General features: G+C 49.0%; 1 protein-coding gene and 1 long non-coding RNA gene across 5 annotated transcripts in view; one reads left to right on the plus strand and one right to left on the minus strand.

Annotated features, from left to right (window-relative positions):
* KAZN (kazrin, periplakin interacting protein) overlaps window positions 1–22,936 on the plus strand; it is a 1,099,220-nt gene that overhangs the window by 1,047,867 nt on the left and 28,417 nt on the right. For all 3 annotated transcript variants that reach the window (XM_088845337.1, XM_055419253.2, XM_055419255.2), the window contains 2 exons: window positions 21,334–21,539; window positions 21,937–22,055. In XM_088845337.1, coding sequence (XP_088701463.1) covers window positions 21,334–21,539; window positions 21,937–22,055 — 325 coding nt within the window. The remainder of the gene's footprint in view (window positions 1–21,333; window positions 21,540–21,936; window positions 22,056–22,936) is intronic.
* The window catches only part of LOC129551372 (uncharacterized), a 76,477-nt gene continuing 75,151 nt past the window's right edge, over window positions 21,611–22,936 (minus strand). For both annotated transcript variants that reach the window (XR_008685062.2, XR_016039606.1), the window contains one exon: window positions 21,611–22,210. This is a non-coding gene — a long non-coding RNA (uncharacterized LOC129551372). The remainder of the gene's footprint in view (window positions 22,211–22,936) is intronic.

A 22,936-nucleotide genomic window follows, 5' to 3' on the forward strand; every position in this document is an offset into this window, starting at 1 on the left:
AAAAAATGACCAATGCCAGGTGCTATATTGCTGAATCAGTGTGGTAAAACCTCCTCTGATACAGCCAGGGTTGAGAACCACTGGGCTTATCTGAGGAGCGTGAACGGCCCGAACACATATGCCACAGCTCCTCTCTCCCTGGTCTCAAAACAGACATCACTGAACAATTAAAGAGCCCTTCCCACCCAGCCCCAAGTGACCTCTCATGTCTTCACTCTCCAAAGCCTCCGACAGCCACTGCCAATCAATCAGTGTTGGCATTCAATGAGAAAGCCAATTTGCCTCCCCAAAACTAACCCAACTCCCTACACTGAACAGATGAAGGAAAACTTTGGCCCAGAAAGGAGTGATCTGGCTAAGATCCTTGCCATCGGTGTTGTAATACTACGGCCTTCTCAAGGGCCAGGCCACACCTGATTCAAATCCACTCAAAAGCCACACTCCCCTCCTTTGTTAATCAGACCTTGCTCCAAAAGGTCCAACTTCAAGTGTCACTATATTAGTCAGAAGTTGGAGTAGGGCTGTCTGCAGGATCCATGGACAGCTGCACAGGTTGTGCACTGCATTACCACTGTGGATGGTACGCAGTATGCAGCCTGCATGGCTGTCCTCAGTGGCCCTCCTGCGTGCTCTCCCACCCATGCTGGCAGGCTCCAACAGGCGTAACCTAATAGTAGTGATAACAATAATAACATCTAACATTTGTTGGGCACTTACCATGGGCCAAGCTCCATGCTCTGCGCTTGACATGTATTAACTCAGTTAACCCTCCAAAGGCTCCACTGGCAATGGGAAAACAGGCAAAGTACATCATCTGGGATCAAGGAGCCAGGAAACAGAACTGGGCTTCCAACCTAGCAAGGCTGTAGTGCCCTGAACAACTCCTCCAAGTGGGCAGTGAGGGGCTGGGACCAAGCTCGGTGGGTGCCTCCAGTCCCTCTGCTGGGTCTGGTTTGAACTTGACTCCACCCCTACTTTCACCCACCAGTAGCCTCTGGCACAGCCTAGCACTTTCCTGGCTTTTGTGACAGTCTATTTCTGTTAGTCTTTTTCTGCCAGGCCCAGAAAATGCACTTGCAGAGAGGGACTGGAGGAGCAGGCAGGGCAGAAACGCACTGTGGTTCAGCATGAGCTCTCCATCTCAGGCAGGGCATGGCCTCCATCTGCCCTGCTATGAAACCACTCTCTGTACCAGAGCTACCACTTCCTGGTGGGGACAAGGCGGTGGGGCGGAGGGGAGGTCCCCTCCTGGCTACAGGAAGGCCCAGGGGTCCCAGGAGCCTCTCCCAACACCTGTACGCAAGGTTATTGCGCAGCTGCTATGTGCATCACTCAACCTGGGCTCCTGGGGAATCCAGGCGTAGAGGAGCTGCAGGAGATGGCATCATTGGGCCTGTGACTATATGAGTTTAAAAGTATCAACGGGCCCTCTCACCAAACACCTTCGTTTCCTCCCAAACACCCCACCCCCTCGCTCATCTGCTCTGAACAAATGACTCAAGCTTTTTCAACTCAAACCCCATCAGGGGTGCAGAACCTGCCATGCCCCCTGACTTCCCACCTGTGCCCAAGGAAAAAGAACCTGGTGCTAATGAATCAAGTGGGAATATATATGATTAACTTTATAAGAGGATGCTGATGGGCTCAGTCGTAGCCAACTTTTTGCAACCCCATGGACTGTAGCCCACCAGGCTCCTCTGTCCATGGAATCTTCCAGTCAAGAATACTGGAGTGGGTTTCCATTTCCTTCTATTATGAGAATAGGTTCATAATTTTATAATATAAAAGAATGCCCTATAAGCTTAAAAATAACTTAGGGGTTTGATCTTGACCCAATGTTAGAAGTTGTTGAAATATCGAAGTCATAGCACATCACCAGGGAAGTGTCACTGTATAGAGAGATTGAGAGGATATATCCTGATGCCAGCTGGTGTATGGAGAGCCCATACCTGAGCCACAACTGTGTGGTGCCTTAAAGCCCAGTTACCAAAAAATATGCAGATATGAACCCCTGCACTCTTCCTCCCCAACAAACTGAATCCACAAGAAAATTTATCCCAAGAGGATTAATCTCTAAGAAGCAAGAATAGCAGCAACTGAAAACCTTGACCTTTCCTTCTTAAAAATGGCAGGACTCCTAGTCCCTAGCATGTCCCAAGTGCCTTTGACATTGTCAGAGCATCGGCCATGCTTCTGAATCAGAGTCCTTGGAAAACGCTGGCTGACTGCTCATTTGCAGTTCTGAGTTTCAGGCTTTGGAAATCTTTGACTGTTTTCTTAATGGGTTACCAGGCATTAGCAGTTAATTGCACCTAAACAAGAGTAAGATTGCATGTCTTGCTCCATCTGGAGGACCCTTGCAGGCCACCAGTGGGGCTGAGCCAGGCCAGGCCAGGCCTGGGTAATCAATTGCTCTAGCCCTGGACCAGGATCTGATTTCAAGCTAGTCAATTAACCTGTGAGCCTCAGTATTCTCACCTTTGAAGTTGGTGTAACAACCCTTTCCTCCTTGGGGGCTCAGAAATGCCAGCTGATTGTGTTTTGGAGCCTGGAAAGACTGGCCTCATGGCCTGTGTTCCCCAGGATTTGAATAGATTTAAGTTCAACCACACCCACTCCAGTGTTCTTGCCTGGAGAATCCCAGGGACGGGGGAGCCTGGTGGGCTGCCGTCTATGGGGTCACACAGAGTCGGACGCGACTTAGCAGCAGCAGCAAGTTCAACCAGAGATAGGGAGGGCTCCCCTGGTAACTCAGATGGTAAAGAATCTGCCTGCAATGCAGAAGACTTGGGTTCGATCCCTGGGTAAGGAAGATCCCCTGGAGAAGGAAATGTCAACCTACTCCAGTATTCTTGCCTGGAGAATCCCATGGACAGAGGAGACTGGAGGGCTACAGTTCACTGGGTCACAAAGAGTTGGACATGAGTGAAGCGACTGAGCACACATGCACGCAAGGGCACCCCCAGACTTCCCTGCCTACCCTCCTCCCCATCAGAGAGATATGGTACAGGGCCCTCCCTGCTCAACTCTGGCAGAACTGGGAAGTGGGGGCCACTCTTGGGCCCCCCAACTTCTGAAAGCCAGAAAAATTGAGGACTGGAGATCCTCCCAGAAGGCCAAGCACATTCCCCTGGATGAACCACAGCGAGACTGCATTGAACAATGCCACTCCCAGCTCACAGCGCTTTACAGTTTACAAAGCCCTCTCACAGGCAGGCTAGGGTCAAGGATAAGATGTAGATTCTGGGCAAACTCTGGGTGCAAACCTCAGTCCTGACATTTGCTACCTAGTAACCACAGGCAAGTTCCTTAACCAGGCTGTGCCTCAGTTTCCTCACCTGTACATAGGAACAGTAAGATATAGTCAGAGCAGCTGCAAATGAGTTACTATGTATAAAAGGCTTAGCCCAGGTAGCAATAAATGTTAGCCATAACAATGATGATAATTGTGACAAGGACAACCTCATTTTGGCCTCTCACCAACCCTGTGAGACAGGTAGAACAGGCCCCTTTGTACACAAGCCAAAGCGTGGCCCAGGTTAGTTCAGCAACTCACCCCAGCCACGAGGGGCAGCCCAGGTAGAGGGCTCGAGGGAGCAGGAGTCTTAGGGCTCTTGATGGCCTCTCTCCTGCTCCCTTCACATCACAGCCAGGCACAGCATCAGTAGCTGAGCCAGTTCTGGAATCCAAGGCTACTGACTCCCAGGCCAGGGCCCCGAGCTGGTGCAGACCACAAGATTCAGCTGGAGAAAAAAAAAAATCCCTGGGTCAATAAGTTTTAGAAACAATGAAAGGGCAACCCACTCCAGTACTCTTGCCTGGAAAATTCCCTGTACACAGGAGCCTGGAAGGCTATAGTCCATGGGGTCACAAAGAGACATGACTGAGCAAAGAAGCACAAAGTATATTCAACATGAACACTAGCTTTTCAAGGCTCTAGCAAGTGAAGAAAAACAGTTTCACTGCTTTCCACATCATGTTTCCCAAACTTAACTGAGCACAGAACAATGTCTTTGAGCCTGGTTCCGTGGAGCACTCTGTGGGGCTATCGGGATGGGTGGCTCCACAGCCCCCCTTATCCTGTGCTTGGAGATACTGAGTCAGTGGTTCTTTGATGACCTCTAAACAGGCTTCCCGGAGAAGGCAATGGCACCCCATTCCAGTACTCTTGCCTGGAAAATCCCATGGACAGAGGAGCCTGGTAGGCTGCAGTCCATGGGGTCGCAAAGAGTCGGAACTTTCACTTTTCACTTTCATGCATTGGAGAAGGAAATGGCAACCCACTCCAGTGTTCTTGCCTGGAGAAGCCCAGGGGCAGGGGGAGCCTGGTGGGCTGCTGTCTATGGGGTTTCACAGAGTCAGACACGACTGAAGCGACTTAGCAGCAGCAGCAAACAGGCTTCCCAGGTGGCACAGTGGTAAAGAATCCACCTGCCAGTGCAGGAGACACAGGTTAGATCCCTGGGTTGGGAAGATCCCCTGGAGGAGGAAATGGCAACCCACTCCAGTACTGTTGCCTGGGAAATCCCAGGGACAGAGGAGCCTGGTGGGTGACTGTGAGGGGGTTGCAAAAGAGTCGGACACAAGTTAGTGACTAAACAATAAGCAGACTCACTTCTGACGGTTTAGCCACGGAAGCCCCTGTGGCTCATGTGGGATCTCCATGATCCTGAAGAAGTGAGGTGAGGGACCTCTCTGGTCATCTAGTAGTTAGGACCTTGCATTTCCAATGCAGGAGGCGTAGGTTCAATCCCTGGTCGGGGACCTAAGATCCCATATGACACAGGGCACAGCCGAAAAAAAGAGAAAAAAAAAGTGAGGTGAGGTGAGCTGGGCACAGGGCCAGATGGAGTCAGAACCTTTCTCTGAGCATCTCCTTTGCTTGGAAAGAAGCTGAGTCAGTGAGCAGCATCTGCAGAGGCAGAGAGGCCCCGCAGAGTGGCTGAGAAATCCTAGTCTCAGGTGTTCATTCTGCTGCTGTCCCAGGTGTAGACAGAGGCGCCAAGTCCAATGCCACAGGGCCCCGGGGCAGGAAGAGAAGGGCACACACCACCCTGACAGACATCTGGCCCACCTGCCCTGTCCCCAAGCCGCTCTGGGCTGCCTAATTGCTTTCCTTGGGACAGGCCAGCGGGGCTGAAGTCACATCCAAACTGACCCCACGCCTGCCCAGGAGCACCAGCTTCCTTCCTTGTTAGGTGGCAGATGTTTCTGGGGGTGGCATGGAGCCCGTGATAAGGAGGACCCGGACCAGGGAGGGCAGAAGGCCGGCTCTGTCAGCTGTCACCACGGGGACCAGCGCTCTGGTGACAGAAGAGGAAGCTCTCTGCAAGGCAGGGGAATCTGAGGGCTCTGCAAACCGAGGGTCAGAGAGCGCATCTCTGGACGGTGAATCATTCACAGGGCCCCTCCATCTCCTCACGCATGTTTAAGAAACACAAATTCACTTTAGTGACAGCCTGAACCAGCAGAATTTATCAAAACCAAGCCACAGGAGGTGGGGGGTGGAGGGGTACTTCCCTGGTGGCTCAGACAGTAAAGAATCTGCCTGCAACGCGAGAGACCTGGGTTCAATTCCTGAGTTGGGATGATCCCCTGGAAAAGGCATGGCCACCCACTCTAGTATTCTTGCCTGGAGAATCCCTATGGATTCTCCAGAGGAGCCAGGTGGGCTACAGTCCATGGAGTCACAAAGAGTTAGACATGACTGAGCAACTAAGCACACACACACACAAGCCATCGGGGAGAGGAGTGGAGGAAAGACCAGGTTTTGGAGCCAGATCTTTGGGTTAGAGTCCGGCACTCAGCTGTGTGACCCTAGCCAGTCCCTCTGAACCTCAGTTTCTCCCTCTATAAAATGGAAATCAGACTGCCTACCTCACAGGGCTGTTGCAAAGATGGACTCAGAAGTGGGTAAAAGCATCTGGCATATGGCAGAGCCCGACTTTCCTCATCTGTAACATGGGCCTCTGCGAACCTGTGTCCACCTTTTGGGGGAGGACACAGTCCATTCACAGCCAGGAGTCATGAAGCACCAGGCAGCCAGTCCTGATGGGGAGGCGAGTAGAGTGACCGCTGCTGTCTGCTCTGAGGGTCTCCGCAGAAGCGTCTGAGTGACAATGATAAAGACCCACCTCTGTGAGCACCCTCATAGCCAGCCCTGTGCTGGGCTCACACCTGCCCCCTCCCATCAAATCTAAAGCAAGCAGTCATGCCGGGTTCCAGTGATTCCAAAGTTCCTGGTTTTTCAAGAGAAGCCAAAAATGTCATATGATACACCCCAATTCTTTAATATTCACATCTACTTTTAAGTTTAGTGTCCTTGGTGTGTGCTCAATTGTGTCCAACTGTTTGCAACCCCATGGACTGTAGCCTACCAGGCTCCTCTGTCCATGGGATTTCATAGGCGAGAATACTAGAGTGGGTTGCCATTTTCTCCTCCAGGGGATCTTCTCAACCCAGGGATCAGACCAAGTCTCTTACATCTCCTGCATTGGCAGACGGGTTTTTTACCACTAGCGCCACCTGGGTATCCTTTAGTGGGAAAAAATTCCATGACCGCCATATGTCTGCAGACCACTGGCTCCACCACCTCCTATCTGGACTCTCTGCGGGCTGGTGCTGTGTTGACGGTCCTCGTCTTTCCCCCTGGCCAGAGAGTCCCTGGGCCTGCCTGGTCATAGATCCCCATTTCACTGGCCCATACCCTCCTTCACCAGAGGCCCTTCCTGCCCATCTCTCCCTGGGCAGCCAGGCAGCAGGGGATCACTCATTTCTGACCCCAAGAAGTGTCCCCAGGGCTTGGGGTGTTTGGGGAGTAGCAGGGGAACTACCCTCAGAAGCCTGGAATCAGCACAGGAATCCTGAGGCCCCAGAGGCCAAATACAGCTGGCAGGACTTCGGGTCAGACCACCTGCAGCCTGAGTGCTCAGCCAGACCACTAGACCATTTCTCATGGGCTTGGCCGGGCTCATGGGACTCGGAGATGGAGAAGGTGTGGGGGAGGGAGTGCTCCACCTTCAGGTGAAGGTGCAGATGAGCCTCACAAAAGGGCACTCCTTGCTCTCCCAGAAATCCTAGCTGGATGCACAGTCATCAAAGTGGACACAGCAGTAACCCAGAGGCCCAGGGACATGGAGAGGGGCCAGGCTGAGGACGGAGGCCAAAGACTGGCTTCTGGGTTCGGTGGGGGTGGGGTGTGTGGGCAGTAATGGGAGCTGGGAGAGGAAAGTACTGTATGACTTGCTGACTTTCACTGAGGGCCCGCCATGGGGGCTTCACATACACTCACTATGTCATTCAACAAACACTGGGTGAGCCCTAAGTGCCAGGCCTAGGGCTGAAGGCTGAGGATGCAGACGTAAACAATGAGAAAACACAAATCATTCTAACATAGCCCTCACCAAAATCATATGAAGTGTGTGTTACTGTCTCAGCCTTACAGATGAGGAAACCGAGGCCCCAAGGGGCAACACAAACAGCCCAAGGAGATGTAGTCAGCAATGGAACACGGCTAAGAACAGGGGTCCAGCAGACTATTGCCCTACATCATTTTCTAAGCAGATATGAGTGAATCTGATAAAACCATGAGCCTTTAGAACAATTATAGTCCTAGAGGGAGGCAGAGAAGGAGTATCACAATTAAAGGAGTTCATCTAAAAGCAGGGAGAGGCTCACTTCCCCAAATGGGTGGAAACTTCCTAGGATAGTCCGCCTTGTGCCAAGGCTCCAGCTAAACATACTGATGGGCTTGAACGGGGTGGTAGTCCACAGTGAGCATGGTGGCCGCCAGCCCTGATAGAGATACCCCCAGGAATCGTGTTTCAGGATGCATGAGGAATGGCCATGACCAGCATCAGTTTTCTCCTTGACATTTCCTGTAGCATCTTAAGTTGCAAGAAGAACCCCAAAATGAACCTTACCAAAGCACTCTTTATTTTGAAAGAAATTAAACAGATACTACATAGCTCAGTTGGTAAAGAATCTACTTGCAGTGCAAGAGACCCGGGTTCGATTCCTGGGTTGGCAGGATCCCCTGGAGAAGGAAATGGCAACCCATTCCAGTATTCTTGCCTGGAAAATTCCATGGACAGATGATTCTGGCAGGCTATAGTCCTCAGGATCACAAGAGTCAGACACAACTTAGCAACTAAACCACCACTCTTAAATGTCTTTGCTGTTCCTATTGGCCTTGGGGCAAGAAATACGGTTGCTCACCACTGGTGCAAAAAATTTCCAAGAGGCAATTGCAAAGCATTTTGAGGAGGTGGGGGGGTTGGAAAAGTACATTATTCAATGAGGATGATCCCAAAGGAAGCATCACCTCCAAATGCCACACCCAATCCGGAGGTTCATGGATCTGACTCAGCAGTGGTTCCCCTTCCCAGCAAACAAATGGGTGGGCCAACGCAATAATCACTATGCATGGGGCTCATGGAAGCAGGCTGAGCAGAGAGGTCCTGAGGCCTGAAGGGGAGATGGGAGGGTCAGTGACGGGAAGAGGCAGATCCATTAGGGGTCCTCAGACCCCACAGCTATCCATCACTCTCCAAGTATCCACTGTCCCCAGCTTTGCCTCCAAGAACCACACAGAAGCAAACGTGCACTGTCTCTACATGGACACGTGGATAGGAACCCTCCTCCTGCCCATGACCTCTGCTCAAAGAGCCCCTTCACTTTCCATAGAATTCACCTTTAAGGCCCACCCACGCATAGAGAAGTTGGCCAGGAAAGCAGGTTGGAGAAGAGGATTAACTGTGGGAATACACGCAGAGGCCAGCAGCCAGCTGGTGAAAGCGAAAAAGAGGAGAGAAGCCCTCTTGTCTTCTGAGATGGCCCATACCCTATGGAGTATGCAGAATAAACCTGCTTTCCCTCCACTTTGGCTCGCTAGTGAATTCTTTCCTGCAAGAAGCCAGGGACCCTCACTTGGTGGCCCATCCCAGGGACTCGCCTGAGACCTGGGATATGACCATCCTCTTGCGTCCGCTTTTCCTGCAACAGTAGTGTCATGGTCACTTCCTGGAGCAGAACACAGAAGACACAGGTGTTTCAGGAAACTCGGAGTGGCCTGCCCTGTTGTAGTGATCAATTCTTTGAAGTTCTAGCAAGTCCAACTTCTGCTTTTAGGGTTTCAGGAAAAGGGCACTTCTGGTTCTCAGGGATGTCAAATCAGGAAGGTGGGAGGGAAATAAAAAGGTGGGGTGGGAGACACCAGTTGCAGGTTAGACTCTAAGAAGGACTTCCCTCCCAAATGTGAGTGAGCACTCTTCAGCATGACAACAGGCTAGCAAGGAAGAAAAGGGAACATTCTGGTGCATGTTTTTTTTAAAGCATACAGCAGTTGTCATTGGATCATAGTACATTTGCCTTCCTCAGACCTCTTCTGAGCACCTTCCTCCAAAGTAAAATTGGGAAACACTTGCCTAGCACATACCTGGGAAATGAGTGTAGAGCAGGGTGGAGCCTTGTCAACTCAACAGGTGCCCTGCTGTCTGGGAAAGTTCTTGGGATGTGGGGAGGAGGGGCTGGCAGGAAGCGTGGATGGAGGAGGATGTCCTCCAAGGCTGGGGACAGGGGACTTGTGGGGCTGGAGACACTGTGAGCAAAGCTTACATCCTTGCTGGGCATCAGCATCACAAATGAGGGGGAAGGGAAGTATTTGATATTTTTTAAGCAGAAGTAGTTGTCATAGGTGAAAGCGGAGCTCTGGGATTTCTCAGGGTGCCTCATGGGTTAGTGTATTTGAAGGGACACTTGGGGGGAAAGGGCTATCAGCTTTTAGCTCAGGGCCTCCAAAGGCCCGCTTGGCTCTGGGGTCGGGGTTTTGGGGGCGGCCACTCGGGGTCCTGCCATCATTCTAGCAGCTGCACAGTTAGTGGCTCGATGCCATGTGACTAGACCACACTGTGTGGTCCTGGCAGCCCAGGCTCAGGAGGCCTGACCATTGCACCTACTATTTCACAGGAGCTGTGACCGAGGGCTTGGGGAAAGCATCTCCATCCAATGCAGCGGCCATTATCAGGCCATAAAACGTCACTATTTCACATCATAATACAGTGTTTAAAAAAATGAGAATTCAGCGTTTGGCTTGAAAAGTGCTGACAGGGGCTCCCTGTTACTGCCCAAGGGCAGGGAGTTTTAACTGGAGTCGGCTGTCTGAGCAGGGCTGGCCCAAGGACAGGAGGGGCCCAGGGTGGAAGGATGGGGGCGCTGGCAGCAGCCATGCCACGTGCTCACTGGCCTCTGGTGGGTGGAGGCCAGGGATGGTGCTGAACACAGGACAGCCCCCATGACAAAGTATGGTCTAGTCGCAAATGTCATTCGATACTGCCAAGGTTATCTAGACAAATGGTGCTGATGAACGTATTGGCAGGGCAGGAATAGAAACACAGATATAGAGAACAGACTTGTGGACACAGCAGGGGAAGGAGAGGCTGGGAAACACTGACAGAAAAGCATTGCCAAATATACACTGCTGCAGCTGCTACTGTTTAGTCGCTAAGTCGTGTCTGACTCTTTGTGACCCCATGCCCTGTAGCCCACCAGGCTCCTCTGTCCATGGGACTTCCCAGACAAGAATACTGGGTGTGGGTTGCCATTTCTTTCTCCAGGGGATCTTCCTGACTTAGAGATCATATCCTCATCTCCTGCGTAGCAGGCGGGGGTTTTGTTTTGTTTTTACCACTGAACCACCTGGGAAACCCCATATATACACTATCTTGTGTAAAACAGAAAGCTAGTGGGAAGCTGCTGTATACCACAGGGATCCTAGCTTGGTGCTCTGTGATGACCTAGAGAGGTGGGATCTCGGGGTGGGAGGGAGGTGCCAGAGGGAGGGAATATATGTATACTTACAGCTGATTCTTGTTGATATATGGCAGAAACCAGTCCAACATTATAAAGTGATTATCCCTCAATTAAAAATAAAGAAAAAAATGTAAAATACTGCCAAGGTTGAGAGTTCCTGAGACCATGTGTACATTTAAAGAACTACAAGCATCTTAAGGTGGCCTCGAGGGGGTGGGGCTGGCAGAAGGTCAGTCAGAGAGGGAGACCTGCTCCCTCCCTCCTCACCTCTCGCCCTTCCTGCCTTCTTTTAACCAAAGTATACAGCTGCTGCTGCTGCGTCACTTCAGTCGTGTCCGACTCTGTGTGACCCCACAGACAGAAGCCCACCAGGGTCCCCCGTCCCTGGGATTCTCCAGGCAAGAACACTGGAGTGGGTTGCCATTTCCTTCTCCAGTGTGTGAAAGTGAAAAGCGAAAGTGAAGTCGCTCAGTCGTGTCCGACCCTTAGCGACCCCACGGACTGCAGCCTACCAGGCTCCTCCATCCATGGGATTTTCTAGGCAAGAGTACTGGAGTGGCTTGCCATTGCCTTCTCCGATATAGTCACTAGTGTACAGAGCTCCTTCCATTTCAGGCAGCTGGAGCTCACAGAGTTTCATAAACTGATTTCCAACCCATGTCCAGTGGCATCATGTGGGCAACTGAAATTGGCCACAGTGGGCATATTTACATCATAGAGATGGGCAAACATGTGCTATAAACCAAAGCGCTTTTTAAAAATATGAGAGCTGGTTGTTACACATTTACCAGCACAACACTAGTTTGGCCCTTACTAGGAACCAGGGATACCCAGGGAGCAGACTGGGCTCAGCTCCTGTCCTTGTGGAGTTGATATCTAGTGGGACGTCAGACACTCTTCAAACAATTACATAACTGTTAATGAACGTCAGCTCTGAGAAGTATAGGCTGTGTCTGGGATAATGAGAACTTGTGTGAGCATAAGTGTGGGCTAGGGGCCATGGAGGGGTGTGTGTTTCAGGGGGTGGCTGGCCTAGGCTAGGTGACCTGGCAGAGGTGACATTTAAATAGGGCCCTGACGGCTTTGTAGGAGTTCAGACAGATTAGACAACAACAGATCACCTTTCAGGCAGAGAGGGCAGCAGGCACAGCCAATTAGAGATGAGGGCTAAGAGAGGCAAGAGGACTGAGGAAGTATTACTGAGAAGCCCAGGGAGGAGTGAGAGACCAAGGGGAAGCTGATCAAGTTGGTAAGGGTGGGCCACACAGAGCGCTGTTATGTAGGGAACTTGGGTTTTATCCAGGCAGCTGGTGAAGGGTGTTGAGCAGAAGAGATCCCTGGGTAGATTCAAATTAAAAACAAAACTATATTGTCCCTCCCTTTCCTATAGCTTTGGGGTTTACCGCCGCTAATGGCATTAAGCATCACCATGAACCAGGCCTGGGTAATAAAGAGATGGATAGGTTTGCCCACTGACGTAGGGATTTCCTCAGGGCAGGGCAAATGAACAGACCCATGCACGTGGCGCCAACAGAACATGAAGAGTTCTGGGTGGACAGTGCCCATACCAGGAGGGATGTCCACTTGGGGCAGTGAGGGGGAAGGTGGACTCTGAAGGACCTCCCTCTACAAAACCACTAAATCTGAAACAAAACATACTTTGTAACACATCATTGGCTGCATGGACAGTAAGGAAAATTCCCAAGGCACTTCCATCCAAAAACAAAAGGCCGTGATCTAATACCAGGGCCAGAGCAGTGAGCGATAACCAAACGCAAAATCTGGGGCTTGTCCTAAGGACAGATGCTGACATCAAGACCAGTGACAGGGGAGTAAGCCTTGTTGTTGCTGTTCAGTCGCTAAGTCGCACCCAATGCTTTGTGACCCCATGGACTGCAGCACGCCAAGCTCCTCTGTCCTCCACTAACTTCTGGAATTTGCTCAAATTTATGTCCATTGAGTCAGTGATGCTATCTAACCATCTCATCCTCTGTGGACCCCTTCTTTCTTGGGATGTGGCAAAGTGAAGCATCAGAACGTGCAACTCTTATCCTCCTAGGGTCTCTGACAGGGAGTGAAGTGGTCCCTGCTCCCAGGTGTCATCCCCACTCCTTATCTCATCCCCACCCCGGCAGAAGCAATGTCCATCCTCTCTGGAGGAAAACATTGCTATTTAGAAGCCAGAGATTCCCATAAGATCAAATATGAGTTTATGCATGAGAGTCAGCAGAAAGACTAATAAACAGCAATCGACCCTCCAAGCCCTTTCAGACACAGTAACTATCAACACCAAATACATGGTAATATGCATGCAATATTTAAGATTAAATATTTAAGGATATTTAAGGAAATCTAAAAAACCACAGACCTGAACAAACAACATGAGACTATCTGGGAAGACCAGGCAAAGTTAAAAGAGAACCAAATAGAAACTTTAGAAATTTAAATATATATAGTTGGTAAATTAAAAAAAAAAAAAAGGATGGACTAAACAGCAGACTAAATAACTGAAGAGAGACTATTAAAAATGGAAAATAAGTCTAAGGAAATTACCCAAATGCAATAGAGAGAGAGTTGATGAAACCTATAAAGGAGAAATCTGATCTACTACAATAGCCACCAGCCACATAGAGCCATGTAAACTTATATTTGAATAAATTAAAATTAAATTTAAAAAGTCAGTTCCCCAGTTGCACTAGCCACATTTTAAGTGCTCATAGCCACATGTGGTTAACAGCTGTCATACTGGACAGTGTATATTGCAGGCAGACCTCAAAGATGTCATGGATAGAGTTCCAGACCACCACACTAAAGTGAATACCACAATAAAGCAAGTCACATGAATTTTTTGGTTTCCCAGTGAATATAAAAGTTATGCTTACATTTTACTGTTTTCTATTAACTGTACAATAGCATTCTGTTTTTAAAAAAAGTATACATACCTTAATTTATAAATACTTTATTGCTAAAAAATGCTAACCATCATCTGAGCCTTCAGCAAGTGGTAATCTTTTTGCAATAGTAACACCAAAGATCACTGAGCACAGATCACCATAACAAATGTAATAATGAAAATGTTCAAAATATCGAGGGAATTGCCAAAATTTGACAAAGAGATACAAAGTGAGAAATCTGAAGTGAGAAAATGTTGGAAAAATGGTGCCAATAGACTTGCTAGACACAGGATTGCCACAATCCTTCAATTTGTAAAAAATGCAATATTTGTAAAGTGTAATAAGGCAAGATAAGCCTATATGCAACATTTCCATCATCAGAGAAAGTTCTGTTGGACAGACTAGATTGTAAGATAGGGAAGAAAGTTCAGTCCCAGAAGGAGAGCAAACATAATGGAGAAGAGAAAGAAGTAATGGTTGAGGGATTTCCTTAGAGGTCCAGTGGTTAGGACTTCACCTTCCAATACCAGTAGTGTAGGTTCAATCCCTTGTCAGGGAACTAAGATCCCACATGCCTTGCAGTCAGAAACATAAAACAGAAGCAATATTATAACAAATTCAATAAAGACTTTAAAAATGGTCTTTAAAAAAGAACTGTAATAGTCTGTAAAAAGACTCTAAAAATGGTCTTTTTTACAATAAAAAAATTCATAAAAAATAGTGGTTGAGAACATTCAAAAACGAACCCACTGATGCAGGAAGCACAATTTATATAAATCAGGATGGATGAAAAGAAATCCACATCTCGCCACATCATAATGAAACTGAACAAAAAAGACAAAGAGAATATCTGAAGAGTAGCTAACAAAAGAACAATCAAACTGGAGCTGACTTCTCTTTAGCAAAAAGGAGACAGATAGTCGAGTAATGCCTTCCAAGCGCAAAGGAAAAAACTGTCAGCCTAAAACTGTGTACCCAGCAGAACTCTTTAGTAACAAGGGTGACATATAGACTTTTTTCATATAAACAAAAGTCGTAAGAGCTTACCAACAAAAAACTCTTTATGGAGGAGTTTAAAACATGCTCTTCATAAATATGAATATACCTCTTCCTAGAAGTGAGGTCTGAGACATAAGAAGGAATGATGAACAAAGAAACTGGTAAGCATGTAGGTAAATTATTTTAAGCAAATATTACCAGTACAAAGTAATCATGATGACAGCGTCTAAAGTGTGTGTGTGTGCGCTCAGTCATGTCCGATTCTTTGAGAGCCCATGGACTGTAGCCTGCCGGGCACCTTTGTCCATGGGATTTTCCAGGCAAGAATTCTGGAGTAGGGTGCCACTCCCTTCTCCAGGGGATCTTCCCAACCCAGAGACTGAACCCAAGCCTCTTGGTCTCCTGCACTGCCGGGCAGATTCTTTCCCACTAGTAGCACCTGGGAAACCCATAATGTCTAAATTAGAGTTGTTGTTGTTGTTTTTTAAGGGTGGAATTAAAATATTGGACACGGTAGTATAAGTCAGGAAGAATGATCAGAATTAATATATTTTTAATATCTCTTACTATTTAGGAGAGGGCATTAAGATATTGATCAATCCTAGGCTTTACTAAGTTAAATATACACAGTATTTTAGAAGGTTCTAGAACATCCATATACATACGAATCTCCTGAAGGCCTGTTAAAACACAGATCGCTGGCTCCCACCCTCAGAATTTCTTTTCCAGGAGATCTGGGATGGGTGTCTAGAATTTTCATTTCTAACAAATTCCCAGATGCCTACTGGCCTAGGCACCACACTTCAAGAACTACTGAACCCAAAACAGTAGTTTTGGAAATAGAGTGCTTAACTTCCAAACCAACAGAGGGGTGTAAAATGAAATGAGTAAACAAAACTTTTCCATCCAGACCAGCTTTGCCCAGTTAACCACATTAACACTATGTGGTTTTAGATTTTTCTGGCAGATACGTTAAAAAAGTAAAAAGAAACTGGTGAAATGAGTCTTAGTAATGTATTTTATTTAACTCAATATACCCCAAATATTATCAACATGTGATCAATGTTAAGAATTAATAATGAGACACTTTATTGGGGGGGTACAAAGCCTTCAAAATTCAGGGTGTATTTTACACGACCAGCACGTCTCAGTGTGGACTGCCCACCTGCGGGTACCCAATGGCCACACATGGTTTGTGGCTGCAACCCTGGACAGAGCGGGTCTGGGCTGTAAGGGACGACAGCCTGCAGAGGACAGAGGCCCCACGCAGTCACTGGGGGCCCACAACATGCCAGACTCCACAGTGAGCACTTTGTCCACATCATACATCGTCTCCTTTAGTCCCCACATAGGCCTGTGAGATTAGCATTAGTATCATCCCAGATGGGGAATAGCAAGGCTGAGAAAACTTAGAACATTTCCCCAGGATCATCTGGCTGGCAAGTGGCAGAGCTGGGCTTCAAAGCCAGGTCTCTCATAGTCCATTGCCAACCTCGGAACCTCAGGGTTTCTATAAAGGATTTTCTGTAACAGTTCAGTTCAGTTCAGTTGCGTCCGACTCTTTGCAACCTCATGAACCGCAGCGCGCCAGGCCTCCCTGTCCATCACCAACTCCCAGAGTCCACCCAAACCCATGTCCATCAAGTCAATGATGCCATCCAACCATCTCATCCTCTGTCGCCCCCTTCTCCTCCTGCCCTCAATCCTTCCCAGCATCAGGGTCTTTTCCAGTGAGTCAGCTCTTCGCATCAGGTGGCCAAAGTACTGGAGTTTCAGCCTCAGCATCAGTCCTTCCAGTGAACACCCAGGCCAGACAGTAAATATCTTAGCCTTTTGGGACCAATCTGTCACAACCATTCAGCATGCTCTTGTAACAAGACAGCATGCATGCATGTTCAATCATGTCCAACTCTTTGCAACCCCATGGGCTGTAGCCCACCAGGCTCCTCTGTCCATGGGATTTTCCAGGCAAGAATACTGGAGTGGGTTGCCATTTCCTCCTCCAAGGGATCTTCCCAACCCAGGGATTGAACCTGTGTCTCCTGCATCGGCAGGTGGATTCTTTACCACTGAGCCACCTGGGAAACCCCAATAGGACAGCAGCCTTAGACAATGTGTGAACAAATGAGCATGGCTCTGTCCCAATAGCATTTCATGTAGGGAAACAGGTAGAGGGCAGGATCTGTCCTTTGGGCTGTAGTCTGCAACCCCTGTGCTAGGCTAACACAACTGGGCCTCTGGAGTCTCAGGTTCAGGGAGACCTCAATGACTAATTGCTGATGTTCTGTGGTGTGTGCATGTGTTGGGAGTGTTTGGAAGGATAAGACCCTCTCTTTCCAGAACCACCATGGTCCTCCCAATGTTCAGAAGGATCCAGAATGCCTATGTTTTGGTGGCACCTCCTCAGACTCTGCCAGGGGCTCGGCCAGCCCCTCTAACTCTGTAGCCTCCACTGAGCTCCTGGCTATAAACATGAGTTATTCCCACTCTCAGGGCTGAGACAGAGGGGAAATAAAGGCCAGGATTGATGGAATCCCAGACATAAAATCTGGCACCATAATGCCTACATTTTGGAAATTGCCTTTAATTACGGTTTATGGCCACAAAGATTCCCTCCCCCAACCCTTCATCCTTCCGTAGCATCTTCTTCCTGGTGATCAGTCCTGGGGAGGGGAACAGGGAGGGGATGAAAGCGGAGGGCTGGTGAATAGCTGGTTTCTCAGAAACCAAAATGTGTGGTTTTGCTTATATGAACCCAGCTTGGCCTCTAGCATTCCTCGAGCCTGGACTCCATAAATAATGTGAATTGAAAAGCTAGCTCCCTGCACAGGCCTGAGGCCTGTTAGCTACAGAATCACCCACACACACTCACAAAAACACATCAAGCTCAGGAAAACACACACTCACAAGTGTGTACACACACACACACCGGAAGTTTGCTTTTTTTGGTCCACTTATCAGTCTCTGCTTCGTCCTGTTTATCTTGCTGTCTTTGTGTTCCGTGGCACTGTTTCTTTCCTGAAGTTCTGCTCTTTGAGTCTCTCTTCCGTTCTCTCTTCTGTTTTCCCCCTTCCCATGCCCTTTGATCTCCCCTACTTGGGGACACATAGCCAAGCTACACGAACACACCCCAAGCTGCCCACCTTGGCATAGAATCCACAAATCCTCCCCTCCCATCACAGACATCCCTTGCCCCTCCCACCTGGACCAGGCTTGACTCTAACCAGGACAATGAACTTCTGCCCAGGTGCAAGAAGTGCAATTAGGTTCCCTCCCCAAGCACTTGAGCTGAACTCAAACCACATTTCATCCCAGGAATACAAGGGGATAGAGGCAACTCTGCCAAATTCTAGGTGTAGCCAAAAAATTTGCCCAAGCCCCAGGGGAAAGGCCCTTTATTACCAATAATAGCCACTTTGACTGAGTGTCTACTATGGGTTCATATTCAGAATTTATAATAGTCATGTTAACCTAAGAGGTAGATATTATTATTATTATTATTCCCATTTTATAGGTGGGAAAACAGGCTTCAAGAGGTAAAGGAATTTGCTTAAAACTAAAGTCTGTTCAACTCCAAAACCTAGTCTCTTCCCACATGCTCAGTCGCTTCAGTCTTGTCTGACTTTTTGCGACCGTGTGGATTGTAGCCCTCCAGGCTCCTCAGTCCATGGGATTTCCCAGGCAAGAATACTGGAGAGGGTTGTCATGCCCTCCTCCAGGGGGCCTTCTTGACCCAGGGATCGAACCTATGTCTCCTGTGTCTCCTGCGTTGCAGGTGGATTCTTTACCCCTGAGCCACTGGGGAAACCCCAGTCTCCTTCCACAGGGCTGGTCCAAATAGACAACATGGGCTGTGTCTTGGGATCTGGGATAACCAGACTCAGCCACATATGGTCTCTCATCTCCCCAGAAACAGGTAACAGAGACATGACTCCAATACAGGAATAAGGCAGAGGTTCAGGTCTAGCCAGCAGGAGGACACACCGTTCGGATGCTAGTGGTCAGCAGCTGTACACCCAACCAGAAAGGCTTCCCTGCCAGTCAAGCCTGTCCTTGGGGGCCCAGCTCTAGCAGTGGAGGGAGGGGAACACCTAGGCTGAGTCCCCTAGCCAGGCAGGGACTTGAAGCCTCCCAGGCAGGGCTGCAGAGGCAGCCGCTGTTTCTGCATTCCCTGGCGCCATGGCAACAAGAGTGCTCAAATTGGTGACCCGCACAGAGTCTGTACCATCTGCTGTTTTCGGGGCTGGGGGTTGCAGGGTCACCTTCTGTCTGCCTGAGAAAGGAAACATAGTAAAGTGGCAATGACCTCTCACCCTTGTCTATGCAGTGTAGAAAGGCCCCATCAGCCCCACCGTCACTGAGTCTGCAGAGCAGCCCAGGGGAGGAGGCAGGCAGCAGAGCGCAGCATCATGACAACGTGCAGAGATGGACACTGAGGCACGAGGCACCATCTCTGCCCACCCTGCTTTAGGTCGTTCTGCCTGGCGCCCTGCTAGACCAGCCTGGCATCTCCCAGGCCAGGTGGCTGTGGGCCCCGAAGGGCTCTTAGCTGGGCAGTTAGGTGTTGGGGAGAAAAGTTTCAGTGGAGCTGGGACAAGGGAGGTGGGTATGGTCACCAAGCTGCAGTTCCCCAATAGTCGTCCAAGGCATTTCAATGGAGGGAGGCAAGTGACTGGGGGAAAGGGCTTTGTGACTTGAAGAAGTATGGTCTTTAGTCTGTGGGTCGTTTTTTATTCAAAAAATTATACAGCCAATGAGAAAACTTGGAAAACAGAAAAATATGCACACACATTCTGGCACACTCACAAGTTCATGACACACACACATGTTCACACACAAATATCCATCATCCCTTTCCAGAGATAAAGACTTTTAGCATGTAACCATATAATACAACATAATATATGACATATGTATGTATTATATAGATACAATTATTAGGATTCCCTGGTGGTTCATATGGTAAAGAATCTGCCTGCCATGCAGGAGACCTGGGTTCAATCCCTGTGTACAGAAGATCCCCTGGAGAAGGGAATGGCAACCGACTCCAGTATTCTTGCCTGAAGTCCATGGACAGAGAAGCCTGGCGGGCTACAATCCATGGGGCTGCAAAAAGTCAGACACGACTCAATGACTAATACATGCATTATATGTACATTATATATATTATCATGCATATTTTAATGTGTGGGGATTATGCTGTACCTGCTGTCCTGTCCTGTGCTTTTTCATTTTGCAATTGATTGTGCACATTTTCTCATATAAAAAATATTCCCATGACAGGTTTTTCAATGAAGTGCCTATATTCCGACATACAAATGAAGTATCATTCATTCAGATTAAACTTTCATCCAAAACCATTTATACTGCTTCCTAGTTTTTAAATGTTTCTATTTTTTTCATTATAAATTTATACATGTTTATTATGGAACTTTGATGATACTGAGAGGTACAGCAGGAGGGAAATAACCTCATACAAACTCAGTAACTATAACACTTGTGTGCTTTTCACACTGATTGTTTTACTATGTGTCTGATTTGATGGCTATGTAATTTTTACCTTGTTATAATGGTTTATAATATACAATATAGGGTCCTTTCAAATCAGGCTTATTTTTTAATATTTGTCATTTCTCGCAGTATTGAGTTTATCCATTTGGGTTTTCATTTAACCATGCTTTGGAAAAAGATTCTTTTCCCTTCTCTGTTGACTCCTCACCACCTGAACTTGGTATATTTATCAAGTGTTGATGCAGCTGACTGTGGATTGAGGAATGGGGCTGGAAAATGCTGGTAGAAAGACATTTTTGCCTGTGAGGGCCACTCCGGAAACACATTTCAGTGTGTACAGCAATAGAGCTGGTGCTCCATTTATCCTAAAAATATGAATCACCCAGTTGACCAAAAATGACTGTCTCTGTGTTGTTTACAGTAGTGAAAAATGAGGGACAACCAGGCCCACCAACAGGAGGCAGGTGAAATAGATTATGGAGCATCCATTCCACGAATCCTGTGTGGTCAAAAGAATATTACAGATCACTGCTGAGAAGGAGGCATCTCCTCCATGGTGTAAATGAGAACAGCATATTACAAAACAGGATGGACCACGTAAATGTGGGCATCTGTGTGTGTCTGTAAGCGTGGGCATTTTTTGTGGGTTTTTTTTTCCCAGTGGCTATAATGCTGTTTATTTTTTATGAGGATACGTAGTCAGATTAAGCACAGGTTAATACCAGTTTGTTCTTTTCAAAGCAAAGCAAAAGTCCCGTAGACTTTTTATTTATTTATTTACTTTTTAATTGGAGGAAGTGTAGGCATCTGTGTATCCCAAACAATATTTAAATGCCAGCAGCTGCTGTCTCCGGGTAGCGTGGGTTTTGGGGTGATTCTCTGTTTTATTTTTATTCTTTCTTGTATTTTTAATTATTTAAATTCTTTTCCTTTTAGAGGGCATAGGTTACTACTGTACTGGCGGAGGGGCAGCACAACAAAACAAAAGCCATTTTGATTCTGAAAAGAAGAAAAGTATAGGGTGGGGAAGACGTGGGGGGTTACTCAGAGGGGCAGCCTGCCCCCTGCCCTGCCCCTCACCCCGCTCCCCAGCACGGCCCTGTGTGCTTGTGTGTTGCAGACTCCGACAGCCAGTGCAGCCCCACGCGGCAGAGCCTCAGCCTGTCGGAGGGCGAGGAGCAAATGGACCGGCTGCAGCAGGTGGAGCTGGTCAGGACCACGCCCATGTCCCACTGGAAGGCGGGTACCGTCCAGGCCTGGCTGGAGGTAGTTATGGCCATGCCCATGTACGTCAAGGCCTGCGCGGAGAACGTCAAGAGTGGGAAGGTAGGACCCCCGTGGGGATTCTCCACCCCCACCCCCCCCAACTGTTCCTCCCCACACACACACATCAGGGTTACAGGAGCTGGCTGAACCGGGTTCATGCTCCAGTGACAACAACAAATCACTGTCTCTCCAACAAGGTTCATAGGTCTTCTGAGCCTCAGCTTCCTCATCTTTAAAATGGGACTAATTTTCCCTTACCTGGCTGGAGGGAGGCAGGGCTGGACTTGAGCACCTTTTCAGCCCATTTGGGGATTCCACCGCCTCCCGGAGCAGCAGCCCTCTGGCGAGGCGCCTGCAGAGCTCTTCCCATTGCTCTGCCCCGACCGCAGGGAGGAATTCCTTGGGTCCCCGCTCCCACGCCTCCCTTCAGCGCTCAATCCCCACCTCCCGGGCGCAGGTGCTGCTCAGCCTGAGCGACGAAGACCTGGAGCTGGGCCTGGGCGTGTGTAGCTCGCTGCACCGGCGCAAACTCCGGCTGGCCATCGAGGACTACAGGGACGCCGAGGCGGGCAGGAGGTGAGCCGGCGCCCTGGCCCGGGGAGCTGAGAGATGAGCCGCCAGAGACCTCGCCTCCGGGTCACACGGGCGAGGGGGCGGGCACTGTGGGTGGGGCCAGGTGAGGAGTGCCAGGTCCTGGGACGCCATTGGGCGGCGCTCTGGGCGGGCCCTCCCTGTAGAAAGATGGAGAACAAACTCAGTGCGGCTCCAAGAGCCCTAGGATCGTCCCAGTGCGGGAGTCGGGGGTCTTCAGGCGCAACCCAGAACTCCTCTAACTTCGAGGGTGGGCCAGTCCTGGTGGACCTGGGAAATTTGGCCAAGATGTTTGTTCTGCCTCAGTTCAGTTCAGTTCAATTCAGTCGTTCAGTCGTGTCCGACTCTCCGCGACCCCATGAATCATAGCACGCCAGGCCTCTGTTCTGCCTACTCCCACCTCAAACCCCAGCTGTAACCATTCCAAGTAAGAGACAGCCTACAGTCTGGGAGGAGGAAAAGAAATGGGCCTGATTTGGGGCCAGGTGCAAGGGGGTGTTTGAGGGCCCGGAGGGAAGGGGCGTCTATCAGCAAGCACACCTGGGAAGGGCTGACCATCCGCCCATCAAGTGTGTCCCCAGCGAGGCCGCCTCGCGCCCCCAGCTCCTGCAGGCCTCTCTCCTGACCTTTGTGAGCAGGACTTATTGGGGAGCCCCTCATTCACCAAGCAGCACCAGGGGAAAGAAAAGAGCCCCCTACCCAGTCCTCAGCGCAGAAGGGGAAGAAAACTAGCTGGTAAATCTGACACTTTGTTTTGCATAATTATCTCCTTCACTGGTTTCCCCATCATTTTTGTGCAGTTAATTAATCAAAGCTGGTGGTGTGTGCTATTATTTGCAGAAGCAGCTTTGTGGATTAAAAATAAG

This window comes from Moschus berezovskii, chromosome 17 (genome assembly GCF_049115385.1).
Source record: "Moschus berezovskii isolate FMDL1 chromosome 17, NW_MosBer_1.0, whole genome shotgun sequence".
Lineage (NCBI taxonomy): Eukaryota > Metazoa > Chordata > Mammalia > Artiodactyla > Moschidae > Moschus > Moschus berezovskii.